The following is a 21,357-nucleotide window of genomic DNA, read 5'->3' on the forward strand; positions in this document are numbered from 1 at the left end:
TAGGGGATGCTTGGATCTGCATGAAATGCTAAGATCTGCTTTGTCACCCAAGCTTTTATCGCTTAGTAAGAATGACCAGCTGTTTGGTGGTTTCTGAAATCCTTCTGACTTACTACACATGTGAACAGTTAACATGCCTCATTAGTTACATTCCTGCAGCATCAACTGACATTTAGTTCTTATACGAACTCCTTGCTGCAGAAGCGTGCTTTCTGAGAAGCTGGACTTGCAGATTCTCACCAGGAAATGCAACTTCTCAATGCCCATGTAAACCGAACAACACTGTGAATAAAATATTTCACTATCCCTTTAAAACAGGTATTAGGTTGGTACAAAAGTAATTGCGGTTGTTGCAATTATTTTGAACCTATTAAACCACAATTACTTTTCCACCAACCTAATATTTAATTCCATAACTCATGTAGTGGTCTGCAGTTTAATCGTCTTCAGTTAACACCTGGCTTATTAAGCATTAGTAATCTTTATTAACGTACTGTTCCTAATCGAATACAAAATAAACCATTACAAACTAAATACAAAATAAACTATTACAAACTCTAGTCACAATCATCAGGAGTAGATCAAAGCCACGGGGCAAATGGGCTAGCTATAAAAAAAAAGTTTATTAAAAAAATAGACAATATGTAAACATCTTTTTCACTCACAAGGCTTCATAATACAGCATATTAGGCCCAGGCCTCATCTCTGCAGTGGGAGCACCTTAATTGTTGACTAATAGAAATCAGCTTAATTTGTCTTTCAGTGAGCTATTAAGTCTATACGAAAATAAATAACCAGATTCTGCTAAGTATACACAGAAAAAAAATCGCAAATGTACAATAGATCTCGGCCAAAAATAGCTATCTGCAGTAACATGTGAGAGCAAGTCCTTAGATTGCAATTATCTTTTTAAATAGCTTCATTTCTAAATTAATTACAATGTAGAAATGACTAAAATAAAGCTAAACAGGAGCAGGACCAGAGTAGAGGGACAAGACAGACGACACGCTGCACGCCCCCCACCCCGCACAATGTTTGGTAGAAGCAAAACTGAGAACCCAGTTTCCGCACCTCTTCTTTCATGTATACTGTAGGCACCCCCTCCCTTCACTTTTGTCTGGAACTTACGTGCCCCGAAATGACTCAGTACAAAGCAGCCAAACAGTTTCAAATGAGGTAAAATTTAGAGGAAACCAGACAGATCATGATGGTCTAATTCAACAGCCACCCAAAAGTAAACCCAAATCATAGAATGGACAATAATAAAACAAAACGCAATAAGTACCTGAGATTTTGCTGAATCTTAAACACAAGACTGTTTTCTTTAGGGCAAAATGTGCTTATGTTACTATAATCCTTTCATGCCCTGCTCGTCATCTGCTGGGCCACACCTGCTAGGTGACTGAGATGTTCCAAAATGGCCAAATAAAACTTTCCTTTTTCTCTATATAGGTAGGTATTTTATCATAATTGGTTTAATTTAAATTGCTGACATTTCAGTTAGTAAACCTTAACCAAGGTAAATTCTTAAATAAAATATCAAGTAACGTTTGTAATTTACTTTTTCACTATATGGAAAAATTTAAACATTTATTGTCTGTCATATGAATAACCATATTCTAGTTACAGAAGGGGAGCAAAATAGATTTAGCAAGAGAAACCCAGGCAAATTTACCAAGCTCCTGGATAACCACTTCTGTTTCATAACTCAGTAGTCTCTTTGTATCACCTAGGTATGATTCATAAGTCATTTCTTTATAATTTTAAATCATTTAAAATACTCATCCAGAGGTCCATTTTATAAATCCATATCTGAAAATAATCTGTAATATATTTGTCCTTTCCACCATATCAGCTTATCTCAACAAATGTCTAACATTTGTTCACAATTAAATGAAATGTGAAATAACTACAAAATACTTAAATTCTAACAGCATTGCTATTTCTTGACTTGGCAGTGTTTCTCTCCAATTGTATTTGGGATTATTAATTATGCATTTAAATAGAGAAAACCAAACTTAAATGACATGAGTGTTTATAATACATGATACCTGTGTCACTTAATTTTTTAAAATTCTACTACAAAATGAAAAAGCTTTACCCTTCTGGAGACCAAATAAACGGCTACTGAAGAAGAAAGAACCTTCTACAGTACAAAGAGCCTATGCATGTGTCTCTCAGGTATATGTGGTCCTGCGGATCTTTAAAAAAAAATCTGTTTTGGTCTTCTAATGGTAACACTTTTAAAGTTACATTCAGTAAAACTTGTACAAGTTACATTCAGTAGAATTGCTCAAAGGGAGAAATAGTGCATAATTTAGGTGAGAATTGGGCCTGTTTATGTATTTTAAACCCAGTACTGAGTTTAGGTAGTTTAAATAGGGCTTGGCATCTATTTTAGACCTCATTTTAAAAAAAATAGATACCTTTACTTACTAATATCACATTATTTTTGACTTTTTGTTGCACAAAAGAAGGAGGGAGGGAGGGAAGGAGAAAGGGGGGGGGGAGAGAGAGAGAGAGAGAGAGAGAGAGAGAGAGAGAGAGAGAGAGAGAGAGAGAGAGGAGAAAAGAGAGACGAGAGGAAAGGAAAAGGGAAAGAAGGAAGGAAACCAAACAGTGTGCCTCGCTGCATTTCTGTGTACTGGCAGACCAGGATCTAAGTCAGAGCAGAGCGTGAAAACTGTGCTTAAGGTCATTCTACCAGCATAGTTTTACGTGCTGCACATTTCTTGTTTTACACCTGTGTATATTTCAAGTTACTAGGTAGGAATCCAGTGGAAAAAATACATGCAGACAGTTTACAGTGACCCCGTACATGTTGGGGAAGTTAGACATCCATTACCATGTAGGAACATGGCCACGGTTTTTGAAAACACAGCAGCATGAAGCAGTTCAAAGGTAGACACATTGTTTTAATTTGTTCACCTTAAAAGAAATGCTGGGACAGCATAAGGCACTTAAGACAGAAACTCCTTCTCCAGTTCGTATATGGACGGCCGGCTGCTTCTGCTCTTCATCCTGCACAGAGGCAGCGTGCAGTCCCGACTCTGACCCTCCACGTCAGCGTCCAGTAAGGAAGGCACGTGCGAGGCAGTTCTGCCCCTGGCACCCAGGCAGCGGTTGGGGGTTGGGCCGGGACCAGCCCCGACGGAGTTGGCCTGTGCGGGCTGAGGCTCCGCTCCCTGGGAGGCCAGCGGGGCATCCACGGGGCGTCTCAGGGACGGAGGGTGAGGCAGAGGCACAGTAGTGATGGCTCTTTGTTTTCCAGGCAGGGTCTCTCTTGGCAGGTTACTGTGAGGGCCGGATGAGGAGTGGGGCGTCCCCAAAACCCACTCAGGTGGCAGTGTGGGGACTCCTGCACCTGAGATGAGAGTCGCAGCAACTGTGAGAGAGCAAAGACAGTGTGTGATTACACGACCGTGACTTCTAAAACAAGGCGTGTTGGGAAAAATAAGTGCAATGGCGGTTCAAGTGGGTGTAAAAAAAAAAAAAACCCCAGACTTGAACACAAACATTTTAAAACTTTGGACATAATGCTTGCTTGATTTCTTATGAAAAAGTCCTGCAAGGCTGGAAAAAAATGCTTTGAACTATGGAAACTGTGTCTGGAAATGGACTAAGTCTCCAACCAAGCGCTTGGACTGGTCGGTAATCATTAGAATTGTTTTATGAACAGGGTAGATTTCAAAATGGATTAGATGAGAGTGAAGTTAGGACTTTTAAAAATGATGGTTAATATGGTTAAACTTCACTCTCAGATTATGTTTCAGAAAACTAATGAAAATGGAGAGCGGTCAGGTGTTTACATGTTACACTTTCTCTTTTCTGTTCTGAAGAACCAACCGACTTCTTACAACTCTAGCAAATAATATTGGCTTATAATTAGGAGGGGAAAAAAGGTTTCTTATGGGGTTATTGTGCTAGGATTTCTCCTTGTGCAATTATAAATCACAAATACTTCATTGTATTACAAAAGGGCAATAAACCAATTTATCTAAAGGCAATGAACAATCTGAAAAAAAAATCATGCCTAGATACAGTACTTAAAGAGAGGAGGGAGAGGAAAAGATAAAGAGAATGGAATCAGTTTCGGTTTTTAGATACTTTATAACCAACCCTAGTGGAACATGTTACAATGTAAAATGTAAAATTTTCGCACACATGATCTCACTTCATACTCAAGACAGATCTATGAAGTAGTTGTAATTATCTTCACATACAGAAGAAATAACAGCTGACCCCCAGGGCACCTAGTGTGCCATTTGACTCTTACACCTGCTAAAATCCACCTGCACACAAACTGAGCCATGAAGCTGGGTGACACAGAAGTCAGGTGTGACGAGGGAGGTGAGGTGGCCAGTGTTAGTTCTGGCTCTCCCACTCATGACTGATTTGGACAAACGACCTGTCTTCTCTACCACGAGGGACGCAGGGCAGTTACTCTCCACATGCTCTTTCTGTTTTAATATGCTGTTACATATTGTAGTTACTGAAATGGAATTATACTTTTCCCAGAATCCAAATGATAGTTAAACTAAAGCCAAATGAAAGAGTAGGGTAAAATTCGAAGATGTATGTGAACAGTGAAAACAAACGCGTGAGGCATCCAGACTGGGAGGCTCCATTCTCATGTCTATGCTGGTGTCAGTACCATGACCCGTTACCTGGATCACTACCTACGTGGAGCCTGAGAAGCACTTCCGTCTGACATGGTCCGTCTGTGGCGTGCCGCTCCTTCCTTTGACGGAGCACCAGGAGGCATGTTCCCACGGGGCTGCTCTACGGAGGGAGGACACAGGTGTCTCCACACCCCACCATCGGCCTCACGTCTTGGCGTGGAGCTTGGCTCACGACCGCTTCCTCCCACGGCAGGGCAAAACTCTGGAGTGGGCACCGTGGGGTCACGAGGAATGTGTGTGCTGCCCTCGAACGAATCTTCACCCTCGGTCTGCAGCAGGCACTTTGTGGAGAGAGAAGGCACAGACAGAAGGCTCAGGGCGCTGGGGGTGGGCAGTGACGCTGGGCTGCCAGCCCCCTCACCCGTGGATGGCAGCCTACTGGAGACCCCGGCACTACTGCGGGACCACGGAGCCCGCTGGAAGATTCTCTCGCGTCTCTTCCTTTCTTCCTTGGGCAATGGCTCTTCAGCAGCCTGTGGCCTGTGAAGCTCTCTGATGTCCAGCCCCAGAGCCACTGACGCCAGCAGCACGGTGCAGCCATACAAAGCAGACTCCGTCCTCTTTTTGGGGGGTGACCTGCTCAGAGTATTGGTAGGGGTCACCTGAGGCGTGCCAGCCGCCGGGCTCCCAGAGGCTCCCTCCTCCCAGCTCTCGCTGTCCATTGGGTTCTCCCTCTGGCCCTCTTTCCACAGAGGTAGGTCAACGTAGGCTGGACTGGGCAGTTTCATTTGCTTTGGTTTTCTGTGTTCTACTCCGTCAGTGCAGAGCTTTGGTTCTTCACAAGCACCTAAATAAAGGTAAAAATAGACACATAGTAGTAGCATTTCACAGTAAAAATCATTTAAACTGTACTGTAAAATAAAGCTAGAATCTAACAAATAAATATTCTAACAGTTGGTCCAGGCGGATCCTAAGGAAGGGACGGGTATTCAAGGTCCCTGCAGAGGAGCCGGCAAGCAGACTGTCTGCTGTTTTCGGTCCTTCAGGAAATCGCTCTTCACAAGCGTGGAAAATAAAATGATTGCAGAAACGAAGTAATCGAGATACAGAAATGCGCACACAGAGCCAGAAGCCCTGTGGTATATCAGGCAAAATGTGCCTCTGCCTCAGCTAAAGAAATGTGTCAGGCCCCGTTTCCTATAGCTGGCCTGTGTGTGAAAGAACCATCATGCATCAGATCAGTGGTTCTCAAAGTGTGTTCCCCAGCCAGCTGCACCTGCATCACCAGGAAACTTCTAGAAGCATGAATTTCCAGCCCACTCACTCCAGATACGGCGTCACAAAGTCTAGGGCTACAGCCCAGCGATCTGTGTTTTCACAGCCTTTGCTGAAGTTTGGGCGCCACTGCAATGGAGGAAGGTTCTCCAGAGGGGTTCGAGTCCCAAAGGGTAACGGATCCTACTAGCTGAAGAGGAGGCGGTAATTCTTATCATTTAGGTGCCCAGCAGTGACTGACGGGAACAGCAAACTCCTTGATTGGGTGTTCAAAGCAATCCGAAACAGCGCCTCCAATTATTTTTCTGCTATTACAACCCCCACTATGGCTGAAGCAAGCTCTGTCATCAAGACAAGCTGGATGCCAGCTTTCCCCTGTAAGCACATGCTCTTCCCATCGCTGTCTAATATTCCCATCAATATTATTGATTGTATTGTCTATGCCGTACTTCATATCTCTGTGACTGTTTTTATAACTGTTCCTCAGCCTGCCCCACTCTTGCTTCGTCTGTCCTCCTTCCACTCTGTAACACTGCTCACCCAGCGCCCTTTGCCCTCAGAAGACTCTTTCAGACTACCACGTGCTTGGCTTTTTATCTGCTGAGGGCTCTTCCCTGAGTAGTGCCTTCATCAAATAGGTACAAAACGCATTTTGGTGAATTTAATGCACATTATATGGAACAACTAACAAATAATCAGTCCATCATTTAAAAACAGAAGAGGGGAGATGCTATCACCCGATGAAGTCCATAGACTTCTGAGCATATTGAGCGTATCCCAACGTGTGCTTCCATGTAGTAAGTGTACACTGCCCTCCTCAGACGTACACCGGTCCATCAGCATCTTTCCCAGCCCTTTTCATGGCCCATGATAAGCATTAGCGGCCCCCAAACCAAGGTAAATATAATCAATGTCTCTATAAGGTCAGACAGTCCTTTTTTTTTTTAACAAAAGAAAAACCAATTTAATATATGCCCATGGGAAAATCACAATATAATGCTCAGATCATAAAATGAGACTCACAGAAATGACCAAACCAGGCACCTTTTTATACCTTTAAAACAAAAAAAAACCACAATAACTTTTTGAAAAATTGACAGGACAAAGAAAGTTAGTGCTCATTAGTAAGGAATCTAAGCAAGGTTTGGAGTTAGGTAGTAAATTGGTAAAAGCCTTTCAAGGTTTGCTTATACAGGATTTTCAACTCTGGATTTTTTTTTTCAAATAATATTTTAATTGTTCAATCATAGTTGACATACAATATTACATTAATTTAAGGTGTACAACATAGTGATCAGGCATTTATATAACTTACGAAGTGATCACCCAGATAAATCTAGTACCCATCTGATACCACACATAGTTATGACAATATTATTGATTGTATTGTCTATGCCGTACTTCACATCTCTGTGACTGTTTTTATAACTGGCAATTTGTACATCTTAACTCCTTCCTCTCCAGTCTCTTTTTTTTTTTTTATTAGTTTCAGGTGCACAAGACAAAGTAATACTTAGACGTTTACCATTTATATCCCTCACACTGTGTGAACCCCCCGCCCCCCATCCACTATCCCTCTGACATTGCACAGAGCCATTGCATTTCCACTGTCTCTATTCCTAATGCTGTACTCCGCTTCTTGTAAGTATATACATACATACACACACATACACACATATAAAATTATACTTGGCATTCATTATTGTTCAGCTTCAGGTGTACAGTGCAGTGATCAGGCATCTACATCTTCCCTGAGATGGTCTCCCAAATGGGACACGTGTCCATCGGATACCCTACAAAATCTTTACAACATTATTGATTACGTTCCCCAGATTAATTTTCAAAACCCCGTGGCCATCTTGTGGTTACCCACTGTTTTCTAATCCCCTCACCTTCCCCCTTATCCCCACCCCCCCGCCCATCTAGCAACCTCAGTTTTTCTTCTTTGTCTCCAAAACTGTTTCTGATTAGTTCATTCACTTATTCTTTTCTTTAGATTCCGCATATAAGTGAGATCATATGGTATTTGTCTTTCTCTGTCTGACTTATTTCACTTAACGTAATGTTCTCTCTAGGTCCATTCATGTTGTTGCAAATGGTAAGATTTCTTTCTTCTTTATGGCTGCATAATACTCCATTGTATAAATGTACCACAGTTTCTTAATCCAGTCATCTACGGATGGGCATTTCAGTTGTTTCCATCAGACAGTCCTTTCAGGACTGACTTAGGCCAACTCTGAATACTGCTGTGTCCCAGGCACCGGCAGCAGAGTGGCCAGCACAACAGATAAAATCCCTGCCTTCATGAAGGTGGCTTTTTAGTTTGGGGGTGACAGAGAGCACATACCGTACGGGTACGGGTGTCAATGCAGACACAAATGAATTTCAGATAAGAGCTATGAATAAATAAAAACGGGTAATGAGTCAGCGTAATGGGACTATTTCAGTGAAGGTGTCAGGCAAGGCTTTCAGGAATGGCTCGAGCTGAGACACAGATGCTTAGAAGACGGGTGGGGAAGGGGCCTTGAGGCAGGACAGACAAGTATAAACCTTTCGCTCATCAACCCTTCAAGTGAACTGCAGAGTGAACTTGATGGAGACCAAGCTGAGTCAGCCAAATAATATCCTTTTAATTCCTGTAACTGTCCTTTTAATAGGATCAAAATACTCTACGAAAGGCTAAAAGCATTAAAGGAGAGAAAGCAGGAAAACTTCTCTGATTAATCCCTCTATCGGGACAAACAGTTATAAATAATGAAATATGTACCATAGAAATAACAGGTTTATTAGTTTTAATTGTTCTTCATTAGTCCTCAAAGTGCTTGACAATAAATCGTAGAAATTTGCCTGCACAAGGAGTCAGAGTACAATCATAAATCTGACAAGAGAGATGATTTACCCAGGAATTCTGACAGAGCACCTGTCTCGTGTATTCCTAAGTGTAGTTAAGGACATATTTACACTGAAAACATGTCCTCATGACGATAACAGAAGAAAACTGAACGTGCGTAGTGAGTGATAAAATGCCTCAGATTGTCAAGTATAAAGACTGATTTTCTCTTCTTTGGTGATAACAATTCTTGAAGTTTTTCAACACCCTCCATACCTCTTTAACCTTTTAATATGTGAATATTGACTAGGGAGGCTGAATACTGAAAATAATTATGATTTATTTAAATAGAGATTCCAATATATTAGGTTGGTGCAAAAGTAATTGAGGTTTAAAAGGTTAAAAATTGCAAAAACTGCAATTACTTTTGCACCAACCTAATAACACTCTCCAAGCAGTAGTTTTCCATAACTAACCAGCTTGACAAAATTTCATCATGTCAGGAGGTGGCCATACAGCCAGAAGACCTCACGCTTAATCTAGAGGAATTTCAGCGTGTTTGCATTTTCATATTTACTGTCTCCTTTACTAAATTAAATTGGCTCTGTGTAATTATAACACTAATTTTTCTGGTAAAGATCAGGAGTGACAAATTCCCAACAAACAACGTGGAGCCAAATTGCCGTCAGCCATGAAGACTTACATGACAGGAAGTAACCCTGAACTGAAGTAAAGTACACTTAGAAACACAATCCTGTAACATACTAGATGTTCCAAAAACACAATTAAAACATTATGACATACCTATATTCTGCAGCCATAAAACATGAGGTACATGTAAAAATGTTTGTATAATACACATTATATTTAACCCATTTTCACTGAAAATTAAGTGTTTATGCACCCGTGTGTATAAACAACAGTGCTACTGGGATGACCCTAGGAGACTATTGAGACAAAGCTTCTAGAACACTCGGAAGCTAAGTCTAACTCAAACAGATTCTGTTTCCTGAAGCACATACCTGGCTGGTCCACAAATAGTGATGCCAACGGCATGGTTTTCTGGTTTTTTATTAAGAGAGTTGACCAAGGACTGTTGCCGTCTGAGAGAGGTCTTATTCTACAAGAGAAAGATGCTTATTTTAATATAGTAGAACCACGTGACAAATTAGATTTTGAAGAGCTAATAAAGCACAAATAAAACCTTAAAACGAGACAAAACATACCAGAGAATTTTGTAGCTGCTTAACTAAATAACTGATTTAGTATGATAGACTCATCTTAGAAATTAAATTAATATTCAGGTAGCTCTGTAGTATACTGATTTCTTTTTAGAAGTTAAGTCTGGCCAATGTGATATTCTGGAAGGCACTGCTATTTGTCACAGTACACACTGGAACCACCAGATGTCACACACGTACCTTTCTTTGCAATCAGTTCTTTCCTTCATGTGAATTGAATTTGGTCCCCAGGTACAACCCTTTTTCTTGAAATTCCTTTTTACATCTTCAAATTCTTCTGGGCGACAGATGGTGCTCCTTCCCCAAGTTTTATTGCTTTCATCTGAAGTCACTAAACAGAGAGCATTACTCATTAACCAATTAAAAACTTTTAAACTTAAATCAATCAAATCAGTTGTGAAACTACCTTACTCAAAACCTGTAAACAATGAAAAAACATGAAAACAATGAAGAAATGATTTCTTTCACCCTACGATTAGCAAACTTCTTTTTCTAATCATAAAAATAGCAAGAAAAGCGGAATAAATTAGAAGATACAAATTCGAGGTAAATTAGTTGCAGCGATCTGATTATTTATTTAACATTCTGCAACAGTTAGGATTTCATTTATTTGGGGAAAATAAAAGAGCCAAATTGAACATTTATATTAAAACAAACTTAGTACCCTAATTTTTTAACCAAATCAATTCAAGTTTTGAACTTTGAAGGTATATTTTAAAATTGTAACTTAAGCCAACTTTTCATTAATAATTTCACTCAGTCATCACAGCACTTTGGCTACAGTTACCTTTGAAAATCTGAAAATACTTAACAGTTTGCCCACGTCTTATCTTTTTTTCACCTCACTGGGAGTTTATATTAATGTTTCATGTCCACATTTTGCAGATCCATATATGTTATCCCTCCAGCCTTTACGTGCACTTACAACAGACTTGGAAATAACTGTGAAACTGCTATTATTACTATACACTTAGAAACACAATCCTGTAACATACTAGATGTTCCAAAAACACAATTAAAACATTATGACATACCTATATTCTGCAGCCATAAAACATGAGGTACATGTAAAAATGTTTGTATAATACACATTATATTTAACCCATTTTCACTGAAAATTAAGTGTTTATGCACCCGTGTGTATATCCACACATACACAGAGGAAAAATCAATAAACCTAGATATCAAACTCTGATTACAGTGTTTACCTTTAAGGGAGGTGACTGCTTATGTAAAGAGGGAAATAGAACTTCTTTATATCATTTTTTAAACTGGCAGCATTATGAGTGATGCTTGATTTGATTTGCATTTCAATGTTTTCTACATTTTAAAATGTGTATATATGTACATGTGTTTATGGTCCATATGCATGTGCGTGCGTGTGCGCGCACATGTGTGTGTCTGACAATCTCGAATGATATGTGCACGTTTATTACGAGTCTTACAGGAGAATTAGAGAGGACTGGGCCAGCCATCCTGGTTTCCGGAAGCTGCAGAGTAGAGCAGGGAAAGCTTTCGGTTGGAGGGTTTCTCTCAACTACACAGTGTGCCAGCCTCTGGCCCAGAGCCAGTAACAGACTCTCAGCGTGTTTCCGCGTCTTCTGTTTTCTCTTCGCTTTCAACATTAACTGAACTTTTACTGTACTGGAAAGGGGTCAAGAGCCTCCACTCTGGAGACTGTTCAAATCCAGTTTCACTTTGTAGCTGCTGAGTTAGGTCAAGTTTCTTAATTGCTCTGTGCCTCATTCGGGAATCACAGTAGTACCTACTTGATAAAGATGTCTTGAGAATTAAATGGATTCACGCATGGAAACAGTCTAGAATGGTGCCGACACTTAGCAAGTGTTCAGTGGATGGTAACGGTGTAATAGCCCCAGGGGCTGGGTCACAGAGGTCTCTGCCTTTATGGAGCCTATGATTTACTGTGTCTCCCTCTCCTAAGCCATCATCTACTCTTCATCAGCATGTTTAGTTAGCAGAGCTCTTTAGGTTTCTGTTTGTTACGCAGATTGACAAGTAGAACAGGCTGGAAAGGGGGCCGGTTACTGACATTCACCCTGTATGGACCTCTTTGGAAAACTACGTGCTCCAAGGTTACTGTCACTTATGATACTCTGTCACTGAGAAACAGGCCCTGGGTGTGCAGTGGCAGCAGGTTCCTGACACAGCAGGAGGCTATGGTTCACTTTTCCACCATTTGATTCTATTCGACAACAAGGAAGAGGTGGGCTTTGCCCCTTGTTTTAAGACATCAACCGTAAGACGTACCCTGAAACCTGAAATCCCCAGAGGATTAGTGAATTCTGCTGTTTTTTATTCTCAAAGAGAAGAGTGCCCTAAAAATGACATCACTTAACAATACCAATCATTAGAGTAAGCCACAGGAAGTAATAGTAAGAACAAATGCTAAGAAAAAAATTTGTGCAAATATCAGGTGTTCTTTCTAGCAGACAGTGATTCTTTGCGTGATGGTGAAATATCCATGTTTTCATCCAAAGTCAACTTTCTTCTGTAAGGCCCTTCATGTTCCTATTCTTGAAACAATCTTTGAGCTAATCTCTTTGTTGTTCAAGTTCACGGACATGATTTCCATCTCTCTCAATACATACAATTACTCTTTCCTTTAGTTTCAGAGGTTGCATCTTGCTTCTTATAATGCTTTCATAATCAGTTTTTCTCACCATCTTTGGTGGAGGGAAAATGGTTCCTGACAACATCTAGAGGTCATCGTGAAAAGAAGTCCCTTGCCGAGTCAGGTGTGCATGTTAGTGTGCCCTCGTCCACCTGGGAGAGGCAGAATCTGCACAGTGGCTCTAGCCAATGCTACAAAAGGCAGACAACACAGTGAGAGACCATAAGGCCACAAAGAGCTTCAGAATAATAAAAATGATGATCATAACAACTGCCAACACATACAGAGCTCTGACCACATGCCAGGTGCCGTTCTAAGTGTTTTTTATCCACTTGACCCTTTAAACTGGTATCATGCCCATTTTGTGTGTGTTACGTGCTGTGGAGTCAGCTGTGACTCCCGGCGACCCTGTGAATGAGTGACGGCCGCAGGGCCCTGTCCTCACAGCCCTGCTCTGCTCCTGTACAGAACAGCTCCCGCAGAGCTCATCTCCAGTTTGCAGAAATCGAATCTGAGGCGTGATGAGGTTATGGGGCTTGTCCCAAGTCACAGCACCGTGGGGGTGGGGTGGAAGCGCAGGCAGTGTGGCTCCAGGGACCCTGCTCTCAGCTGCCACACTATACTGAGTTGTGAAAATGGGACACCTACGCAGGCTAGTGACACAGACACGAAGACGAGAGTAAGCTGTTGGGAGTACCTGGGGACCAAGGTAGAAAGAGGACCAAGACTCAGGCTAATGAACGTGAACAGACAGTTCCTACACACACAGCTGTCCTGCTGGAATATCTGAATTCCAGTGTTTCTACCTGTCACACCAGAGAGTGAATGCTGAGGACCCTGTTGTTTGGGGAGAAGTGGGTTGCTCCCTGAGATGAACCCCACAGTGTTAGAATTGATTTGAAATCCCCAAAGTATTCAATTCAGTACAAATCACGGGCCTTGCCAGGCTTGTCCAGGTGTGAGTTCCCCACCTGAGTGAGGCCGGTGTTCCAGCTACAGAATTGTGAAGACAGGACTCTCATTTACTGTTGGTGGGAATGCAAAATGGAAGAGCCACTATGGAAGACAGTGGTGGTTTTTACAAAACTAAATACGCTCTTAACCATACGATCCAGCAGCCGCCCTCCTTGGTATTTATCCAAAGGAACTGAAAATGTATGTCCACACAAAAATCTGCACACGGATGTTTACAGCAGCTTTATTCACAGTTGCCAAAACTAAAACTCGGAAGCAACCAAGATGTCCTTCAGTAGGTGATGGATAAGCAAACTATGGTCCATCCAGACAACGGAACATTATTCAGTGCTAAAAGGAAATGAGCTATCAAGCCATGAAAAGACAGGGAGGAAACTTAAATGCATAGCAAATGCATTTAATGCATAGTACTAAGTGAAAGCAGCCCATCTGAAAAGGCCACATACTGTGGGATTCCAACTATATGACATTCTGGAAAAGGCAAAACTGTGGACACAGTAAAAGGATCAGCGGTTGCCAGGCGCTTGGGCTGGCGGGATGAATAGGTAGAGCATAGGGGCTGACAGCGCAGTGAAAATACTCTGTATGCTATTATGGTCATGTCCACATAACGACGTTTCAGTCAGTGACGGACCCGCATATAACACGGGAGTCCTGGAGATTATAATGGAGATGGAAATTTCCTGTTGCCCAGTATGTAACCATCATCATGTGTCAGCACACGCATTCCTCTCGTGTTAGTGGTGATGCTGGTATAAACAAACCTACTGTGCTGCCCGTCGTACAACAGTCCAGCGCGTGCAATTACTGTAGGAGGCTGGACCTCTAGGTGTGTGTCCGTGCACTCGGTGTTCACACAAGGATGAAACTGCCTAAAGATGCATTTCTCAAAACGTGTGCCCATGGTTAAGCAGCACATGACTGTATAATGTCAGATACACGTCATTATACATTTGTCCAAACCCGCAGAATGTACAGCACCAAGAGCGAACCACAGTGTAAACTGTGGACTCTGGGTGATAATGACATGTCAACATAGGTTCACTGATTGTAACCAATGTTACCACTGCGTCACTGGGTGTTGATAGTGGCCAAGCGGATGGCGGTGCACTTATGGGAAATCTCTGTATTTTCTACTCAATTTTGCTATGAACCTAAAACTGCTCAAAAAAAATAATGACGTCCTAAAGTACAAAGTAAAAAAAAAAGGATGTGAAGACAACAGAGAAGAGGGCAGAGAACCAGCTGGGCAGAACCAGAGGCATGGTGACTTCTTGCTCCCTTGTCCCTTCACCAGAGCTGAGAGATAAGCCCCGTGCCCTCTGGTTCCTTTAATTAAGTCCTTCGTCCACCTGGGCAAAGGCAAGATGAAAAGTATGGCTTCATGGAAAGCGCTTTCTCAGAAAGACAAATTAGTTATAACAGAACGATGGTACTTTAAGTTCTAAGATTATACATGTATTTAAGAACTTAGATTATTATACATTTATTTAGATTATTTTCCTTTAACTGTGAAGAGACTGGTGTTCTGAAGCTTAAAAAAAAACCCAAAAACTGCTGGTGCCAGGGTTTTCCTTACCCAAAGGGGAAACACACACAGACACACACACACAACGATTGCAGGCCTGATTAGAGAAAATATTCTTTTGGAATTTTTTTCTCCCAAATAAAGATGGTAAGCAGTGGAGAATTAAGTACGGTGAAGCGAGAGGATGTAAATGAATTGATACAGGAATTTAGGCTGAATGCAAGCTTAGTCACATACGTATAAGCACACTCTTTGCTTAGCCTACTTTTCAGGTTTTTTGAACTCACTTCTGAAAATAATCACTTATTTTATTTCATCCCACTAAACTCTGATTCAGGGTCTATCTGAAACTCTCCCAGTGCAAAGGTGACAGGAAAATTAACTTCATGTATTTTTTCCATAAAGGCAGAATGCTCTTTCTAAAACAAAAATACTACAGGCTATTTTGAAGTACTAGGTTGGTCACTTAAGAGAGCAAGTTAAAGTTAAATCTCAAAAAGCAAAATATGTTCTTCTTTACAAAACAAGGAAAGAAATGAAAGTCACCTTGAATTCCTGATTTCATTTTTCAGAATATCCATAAATATGCTACTGATAGAATTAGGTTATGCTAATTTTGTATCCAAGTGTTTAACCCGTTGTCTCAAGGTATGGTCCTTTCTACTCTGTGGCCTGCTCACATCACAAATTGCAAAGAAGACAAAAATATTGTGAATGTAAGAAAACTGGGTTAAGGAATGTAAGACGAAATTTTGTTTTCCAAATAGTTCTGACACCTATTACGCAAATGTCTTATGCTTAGTTACAACCAGCTACAAAAGCCTGACTTAAGCAGTTAAGTTGAATCCTAGTTAATTAATGACAGAAACAGCCCAGAAGGCTGAGCTGGGAGAGAACTTACGCTGGATGGCTCGCAGCCGGGGGATCACGGTGGGGCTGCTGGGGGGGCTGGAACTGCTGCTGTTCAGACTCCTCCGTTTGTCCAAGTTGGGAGAGGCCTGCACGGTTATCTTGTGCTGGAAATCTGTGAGATGTGAAAAAAAGGAGGAATTGGGATTTCACGGTTTTAAGTTATTTTCACAGCCATGTCTTTAGCACATAGCAATAAAAGCAAAATTTGCCCGACAGTAAGAATGAAGTATATCTCAGCGTCTGTTTTTCACTTATCTTCTATTCAGGGTTCAAATCAATAAATAATAATTCAGAGGCAGTATGTTAGGGAGAGAGGGAGAGGGAGAGGGAGAGGGAGAAGGAGGGAGAGGGAGAGGGAGAGAGAGAAAGGGAGGGAGAGAGAGAGAAATACCACTGAGTACTTTCGATTCTACAATCTTTAGATCCAGGAAGAAGGAATTACCATCATTCAGTCTGACATTGTTAAAAACAAAATTGAATTAGAAGACTGGATTTAGATGAGTCCTGGTTTGTCACTAACAAACTATGAACCTCAAACCAGTAAGGCACCTCTCTGACCCTGTCCCAAGTGTCATAGTGGAGACAACAATACTCAGGGTTGCTGTGGTGATTGAAACAGAAAATGCAGGTTATGATGGGGTACAGGACACGTCCTATTTCTACATGACTGCCCACTTTTTACCAAAGCTAGCATAAAAATCCAAGTCTCTCTGTTTCTTCAGATTTTCATTTCCTTGCTAAGCGAAATAAGTCAGACAGAAAAAGCAGAGAACCATATGATTTCACTGATATGTGGTATATGAACCAAAAACAACAAAAGAACAAGACAAACAAATGAGAAACAAAAACTCATAGACACAGACAATAGTTTAGTGGTTACCAGAGTATAAGGGGGGAGAGGGGTGGGAGCTGAGGGTAAGGGGGATCAAATATATGGTGATGGAAGGAGAACTGACTCTGGGTGGTGAACACACAATGGGATTTATAGATGATGTAATACAGAATTGTACAGCTGAAATCTATGTAATTTTACTAACAATTGTCACCCCTTTAAATTAAATTAACTTTAAATTAAAAAAAAAGATTTTCATTTCCTTACAAAGGCTCCCGTGTCATGTAAAACTTACATTAAATACATTTTTGTGCTTTTCCCTTTGTCAGTTTAATTTTCAGACCCTTCCAGGGACCCTAAGTGGATCAAGGAGAACTTTTTGCTCTCCTACAGTTAAAAGTACTTCGTAGTCAAGGCACTCTAGAAATGATAGTTACTATCACCGAACTGTAAGGTAGGGTAGTTGTCATGACAGAGATGCTCTAAGAACTACAGGAATATATGAAAGAAAGAGTAATATTACCAGAGGGGAGAGGAGAGTATCTGAGAAAACTTAGTCAACTGTCAAAAAAATTACTGAAAACTCAGACACAGGTAAAGAATTACTGGGTGTTCTTTTGGTGCAGTGCTGAGCTTAATTAACCTTTGATTGATTTTCTATTGATGGGGTTATTTTTACAACCCAGTAAGGGGCAGAGGTTAGCTTGTAGATTTTGTCTGGTGATGATGCAAATAATTTCTGTCTGGCGAAAAAGACAATCCCAAAGGTTATAGTCTATTGCCACATTGGACATTCATCAGGTTGGTGTTTAACCTAACGATCTAATCCTAATATTCGTTAATTAAATGGCCCATAAATACTTAGCACCTCAAACTCTCATCTGAGAGTTTTAATTGGTTCCCTTATTAATTAATGAGTCAAATAAAATCTTGGACACATGTTCATATTTGCGAGACAGCTAAAATTTACCTTTTTGAAAGTGCTACTTTAAAGAACTTTAATGAACCACCTGGTATTTGAAATGAGAAGGAGTTGGAATTTTGTAGGCAAGACATCTATCCAGTTATTCATGCTAGAAATATGAAAAGTTTTCTTGATATTGTCTTCTCCCGGGCACTCCACAGCCAATCATACACAAAATGTCTTGTAAATTCTGTGGTATCTATTTTCCTCATAGTTATAGTTGAGAAGTTTATATTCTAGGTTCTGGAGTTAGCAAACTTGGATTTAAACTCCCGTTTCCTAGCCATATGGATTTGGTGAAAGCAAATTATCCTCTTTAAGTCTCAGTATCTTCACTTACAAGAGTGTAAATAAAATTATTCCTATTTTATAGGACATCTCTGAGAACTTAAATACAAAGAAGTATAAGAAATACTTAGCACAGGACTCCGGACCTAACAGATACTCAATACATGTCTGATTGTTTCTGTTCCCTCCGTCTCCACTGCCACCATCATTTCAGGCCGAGGCTGCTACAGTTCCTTGATCCATCCATCTTCCTGCATCTACGTTTGGCCCCTCTGGTCTGCCTCACAGCAGCTAGGTGTATTTTTAAAAACACCTGCCTGACCATGTCACTCCCCGACTTCACATCCTTCAGAGGCTTCTCATGATTCTAAAGTTAGAGATCAAAATGTAACATACTCCATATGCCCTGGCGAAAGTGAGTCGCTCCAGCTCACCCTGGTCACCCTGGGGTAGCACACGTTTTTCTGTAAGTGCCACCCGGTAAATGTTTTAGGGTTTGTGGGCCATGTGGTGTCTGTCACAGCGGCCCAAATCTGCAGATGTAGTAAGAAAGTAGTCATCACAGCACAGAAATGAGTGCATTCCAATACAACTTGGGACACTGCAATTTAAATTTCATACAATGTTCATGTGTCAGGAAATATTCTTATTCTTTTCAAGTATTTAAAAGTGTATAAACAATTCTTAGCTCGTGGGCTGTACAAACCAGGCTGGACGTGGCCCACGGGGCCTAGTGTGCCAATCCCTGGTCAGATCCCACTGGTCTTTTCTCAATTCCTGGAAGAAATCAAGCCTTCCTTGCATGTGCTCTCCGCCTGCTCTCTTCCTGCCCCACCCTCCACCCCCTGTACTTGGTAAATTCCTACTTTAAGTCTCAATTTAAATGTGACTTCTTTAGAAGCCCTCTAAGCTCTCCTTAGGCCAGGTGACATCTCTCTGCTAATCACTGTCATGTGACTTTTCCCTCACAGTAGTTAATAATTATGGCCCGAAAATAAGGATGTTTAATTATTAGCATAAGGTTTGCCCTCCCCTAATACAGTGTCAGCTCTGTATGGGCAGGGCCAGCACACCTCCACCTCACCTAATCCCATTGCAGTCCCACCCGGCTCAGCACCTGGCACATCAAAGGGCCTAGGAAACCTTTGCTGAGTGGATGTCTTCTCTGATTATCAGTAACAGGAGGGCAGAAATCAGCTTTATTTCATTTCAATCCCTAGTACTTGGTTCATGGTAGATCCCCAGGTGTTTGTTGAACCAGAAAATTGTGCAAGGTTTTGCAACAGGTTCAAACTGGTGCTTCAAGTTAATTGCTGAGAAACACAAGTCCAAGGTAGGGTGGAGGGCGGTCGGAAGACAAAGCAAATGGCAATGAAGTACCAGATGGGGGACTTCTGCCATTTACCAAGTAAGAAATTAGGAAATATTCGGCCAGGCAGAGCTGCTTAAGTGAAGAACAGCAGCAAGAAAACAGTTCAGTAGAACAAGACGCCTGACTGGTGTGGGGGTAGGGAGGTGGTAAAAGAAAGAAGTATTCTTACATATAGATATGAAACAGTCTATTTTAGATGAAGTGCTTTATAAATGTGTGATTGTCATACACTATGAAAGCATTGTATATTTTTTGGTTATATTTTAACTATAATCTTTTATTAAGTGCCACAGCATAAATGTGTAACCAAAATGTCCTCTGTATTCTCAGAAAGAGGAAAGCCAAATAGTACAATCCAAAATGACATAAATCTAAGAAAACTAGTCAAATATATTCAGTCTGCTTTGAATGAATGCAAGGTATTAGCCAAGCAACATTTGAGAAGAAAAACCAGATTGAAAGTTTGACCTCAGCAATCCTGAGATTAAGAATCATTGGAGTGATTTAATGTTTTCTCCCAAGTTTATTTTCCATCAGTTTCTCATTAGTCACAACCCCCAAATTTCCCAAGTGAATCAATGAATATTACTGATGATAACATAGTCCCAACACAGACAGAAGAAAGCTAACATAGTTAAGAACTGGAGAGAAAAGCTCACATCTAGTGCCTCTCTAAATTTTTCTGTCATCCATACCTGAAAGGAGAAGCCTCATCATAAATAAAACAGATGATTTAAAATTATGTCTGCCCTACAAGACAGTCCAGCCAGTGTTCCTCAAAGTTACAATTTTGCTAAAAGCAAACATCAGAAGAGAACCTGGGGAAGTACTTTTATCTTTTTCCCAGAGGTTCAAGTAAGATGAATATGGACCCATAGTCTATTCTCACCTCATCAAACCTAATAATTAATAACGTGTATAATGTACGCATGACTACCCCATACCAGCACTTTTCTGATCTCGTGAGGGCTTCTGCACGAATCTAAAAAATCACAGTAAACTGCAAGGTGTCCAGTATTCTGTAATAAGTATTTTTACAGGGCAATGTATTCATACTTCATATAAAACAAAACTGTCGATAGCATTATTTAAATTTCCATGCCATCAGCAGACATCTTAGGAAAACACTAGAATTCCAAAGTACTCTAATAGGTAATACATATATAGAAAAATAGAGGTAGATACAGATATATAGATATTTAATGAACATTTTATAAAAGTGTAGTCAGCTCTTGTTCTGTTACCATACTTCCCCAGTATTAGAAAGAATTACAAAATACAGGGGCATTTGGTTTTTTCTTAAATATGAAACAGTAAAGAACTTAATTTGATGAATTAATACATGTTTGCTATTTTCCATTCTGCGGAGTTTCTCCTAACACATATAATCCTTTCATGTTATCATCACAATGTTTTAAAAAATATTTTTAAAAGGTTCCCTAGATGAACTGGCTTATTTTTATACCTGAAGGGTCTTCAATCCACAGATGAAAGAAACTGAAGTTCTGATATATGGGGATGCCACAAAAAAGTATACAAGTGGACACTTTGGTCAGCGTTGCGCAAGCAGTAGTTCGCGGTAATCAGAAATGTCTGGACGCTGATGGGAACCACTTTGAGCCCCTCTTGACAATTGCAGAAGTCAAACGTGACTTGTAGTCATCTTTTGTTATCGGTATATATTATTACAATTTTAATACAGTTTTCCTTTGTTAAAATGCACATCCATTTTTTTGGCGCCCTCTGTATTGTGCTGAAGGTGCAAACAGCATCTTCAATGTCCCAAATTAACTCAGTTACCAGGGCCTCGTGGAAGCAATGAACTTGATGAAATAGCAGTGGTTTGCTGTTCTGGACTTTCACAGTGCCATGCAATGCGGTTCAGG

General features: G+C 40.7%; 1 protein-coding gene across 3 annotated transcripts in view; it reads right to left on the reverse strand.

The window, feature by feature from the left end:
• Positions 1 to 475: 475 nt before the first annotated feature.
• Positions 476 to 21,357, reverse strand: part of MAP3K21 (mitogen-activated protein kinase kinase kinase 21) — a 58,902-nt gene continuing 38,020 nt past the window's right edge. Inside the window, exons 6-11 of one of the 3 annotated variants that reach the window (XM_033099554.1) lie at positions 16,005 to 16,127; positions 10,149 to 10,299; positions 9,750 to 9,847; positions 5,285 to 5,469; positions 4,684 to 4,963; positions 476 to 3,385 (exon numbers count right to left, since the gene is read on the reverse strand). In XM_033099554.1, the coding sequence (XP_032955445.1) occupies positions 2,961 to 3,385; positions 4,684 to 4,963; positions 5,285 to 5,469; positions 9,750 to 9,847; positions 10,149 to 10,299; positions 16,005 to 16,127 (1,262 nt within the window). In that variant the 3' untranslated portion in view covers positions 476 to 2,960. Of the gene's footprint in view, positions 3,386 to 4,667; positions 5,470 to 9,749; positions 9,848 to 10,148; positions 10,300 to 16,004; positions 16,128 to 21,357 lie in introns of all 3 variants that reach the window. The other 2 variants (XM_033099553.1, XM_033099556.1) reach the window with 2 other exon arrangements.

Source organism: Rhinolophus ferrumequinum, chromosome 27, assembly GCF_004115265.2.
Source record: "Rhinolophus ferrumequinum isolate MPI-CBG mRhiFer1 chromosome 27, mRhiFer1_v1.p, whole genome shotgun sequence".
Classification (NCBI taxonomy): Eukaryota; Metazoa; Chordata; class Mammalia; order Chiroptera; family Rhinolophidae; genus Rhinolophus; species Rhinolophus ferrumequinum.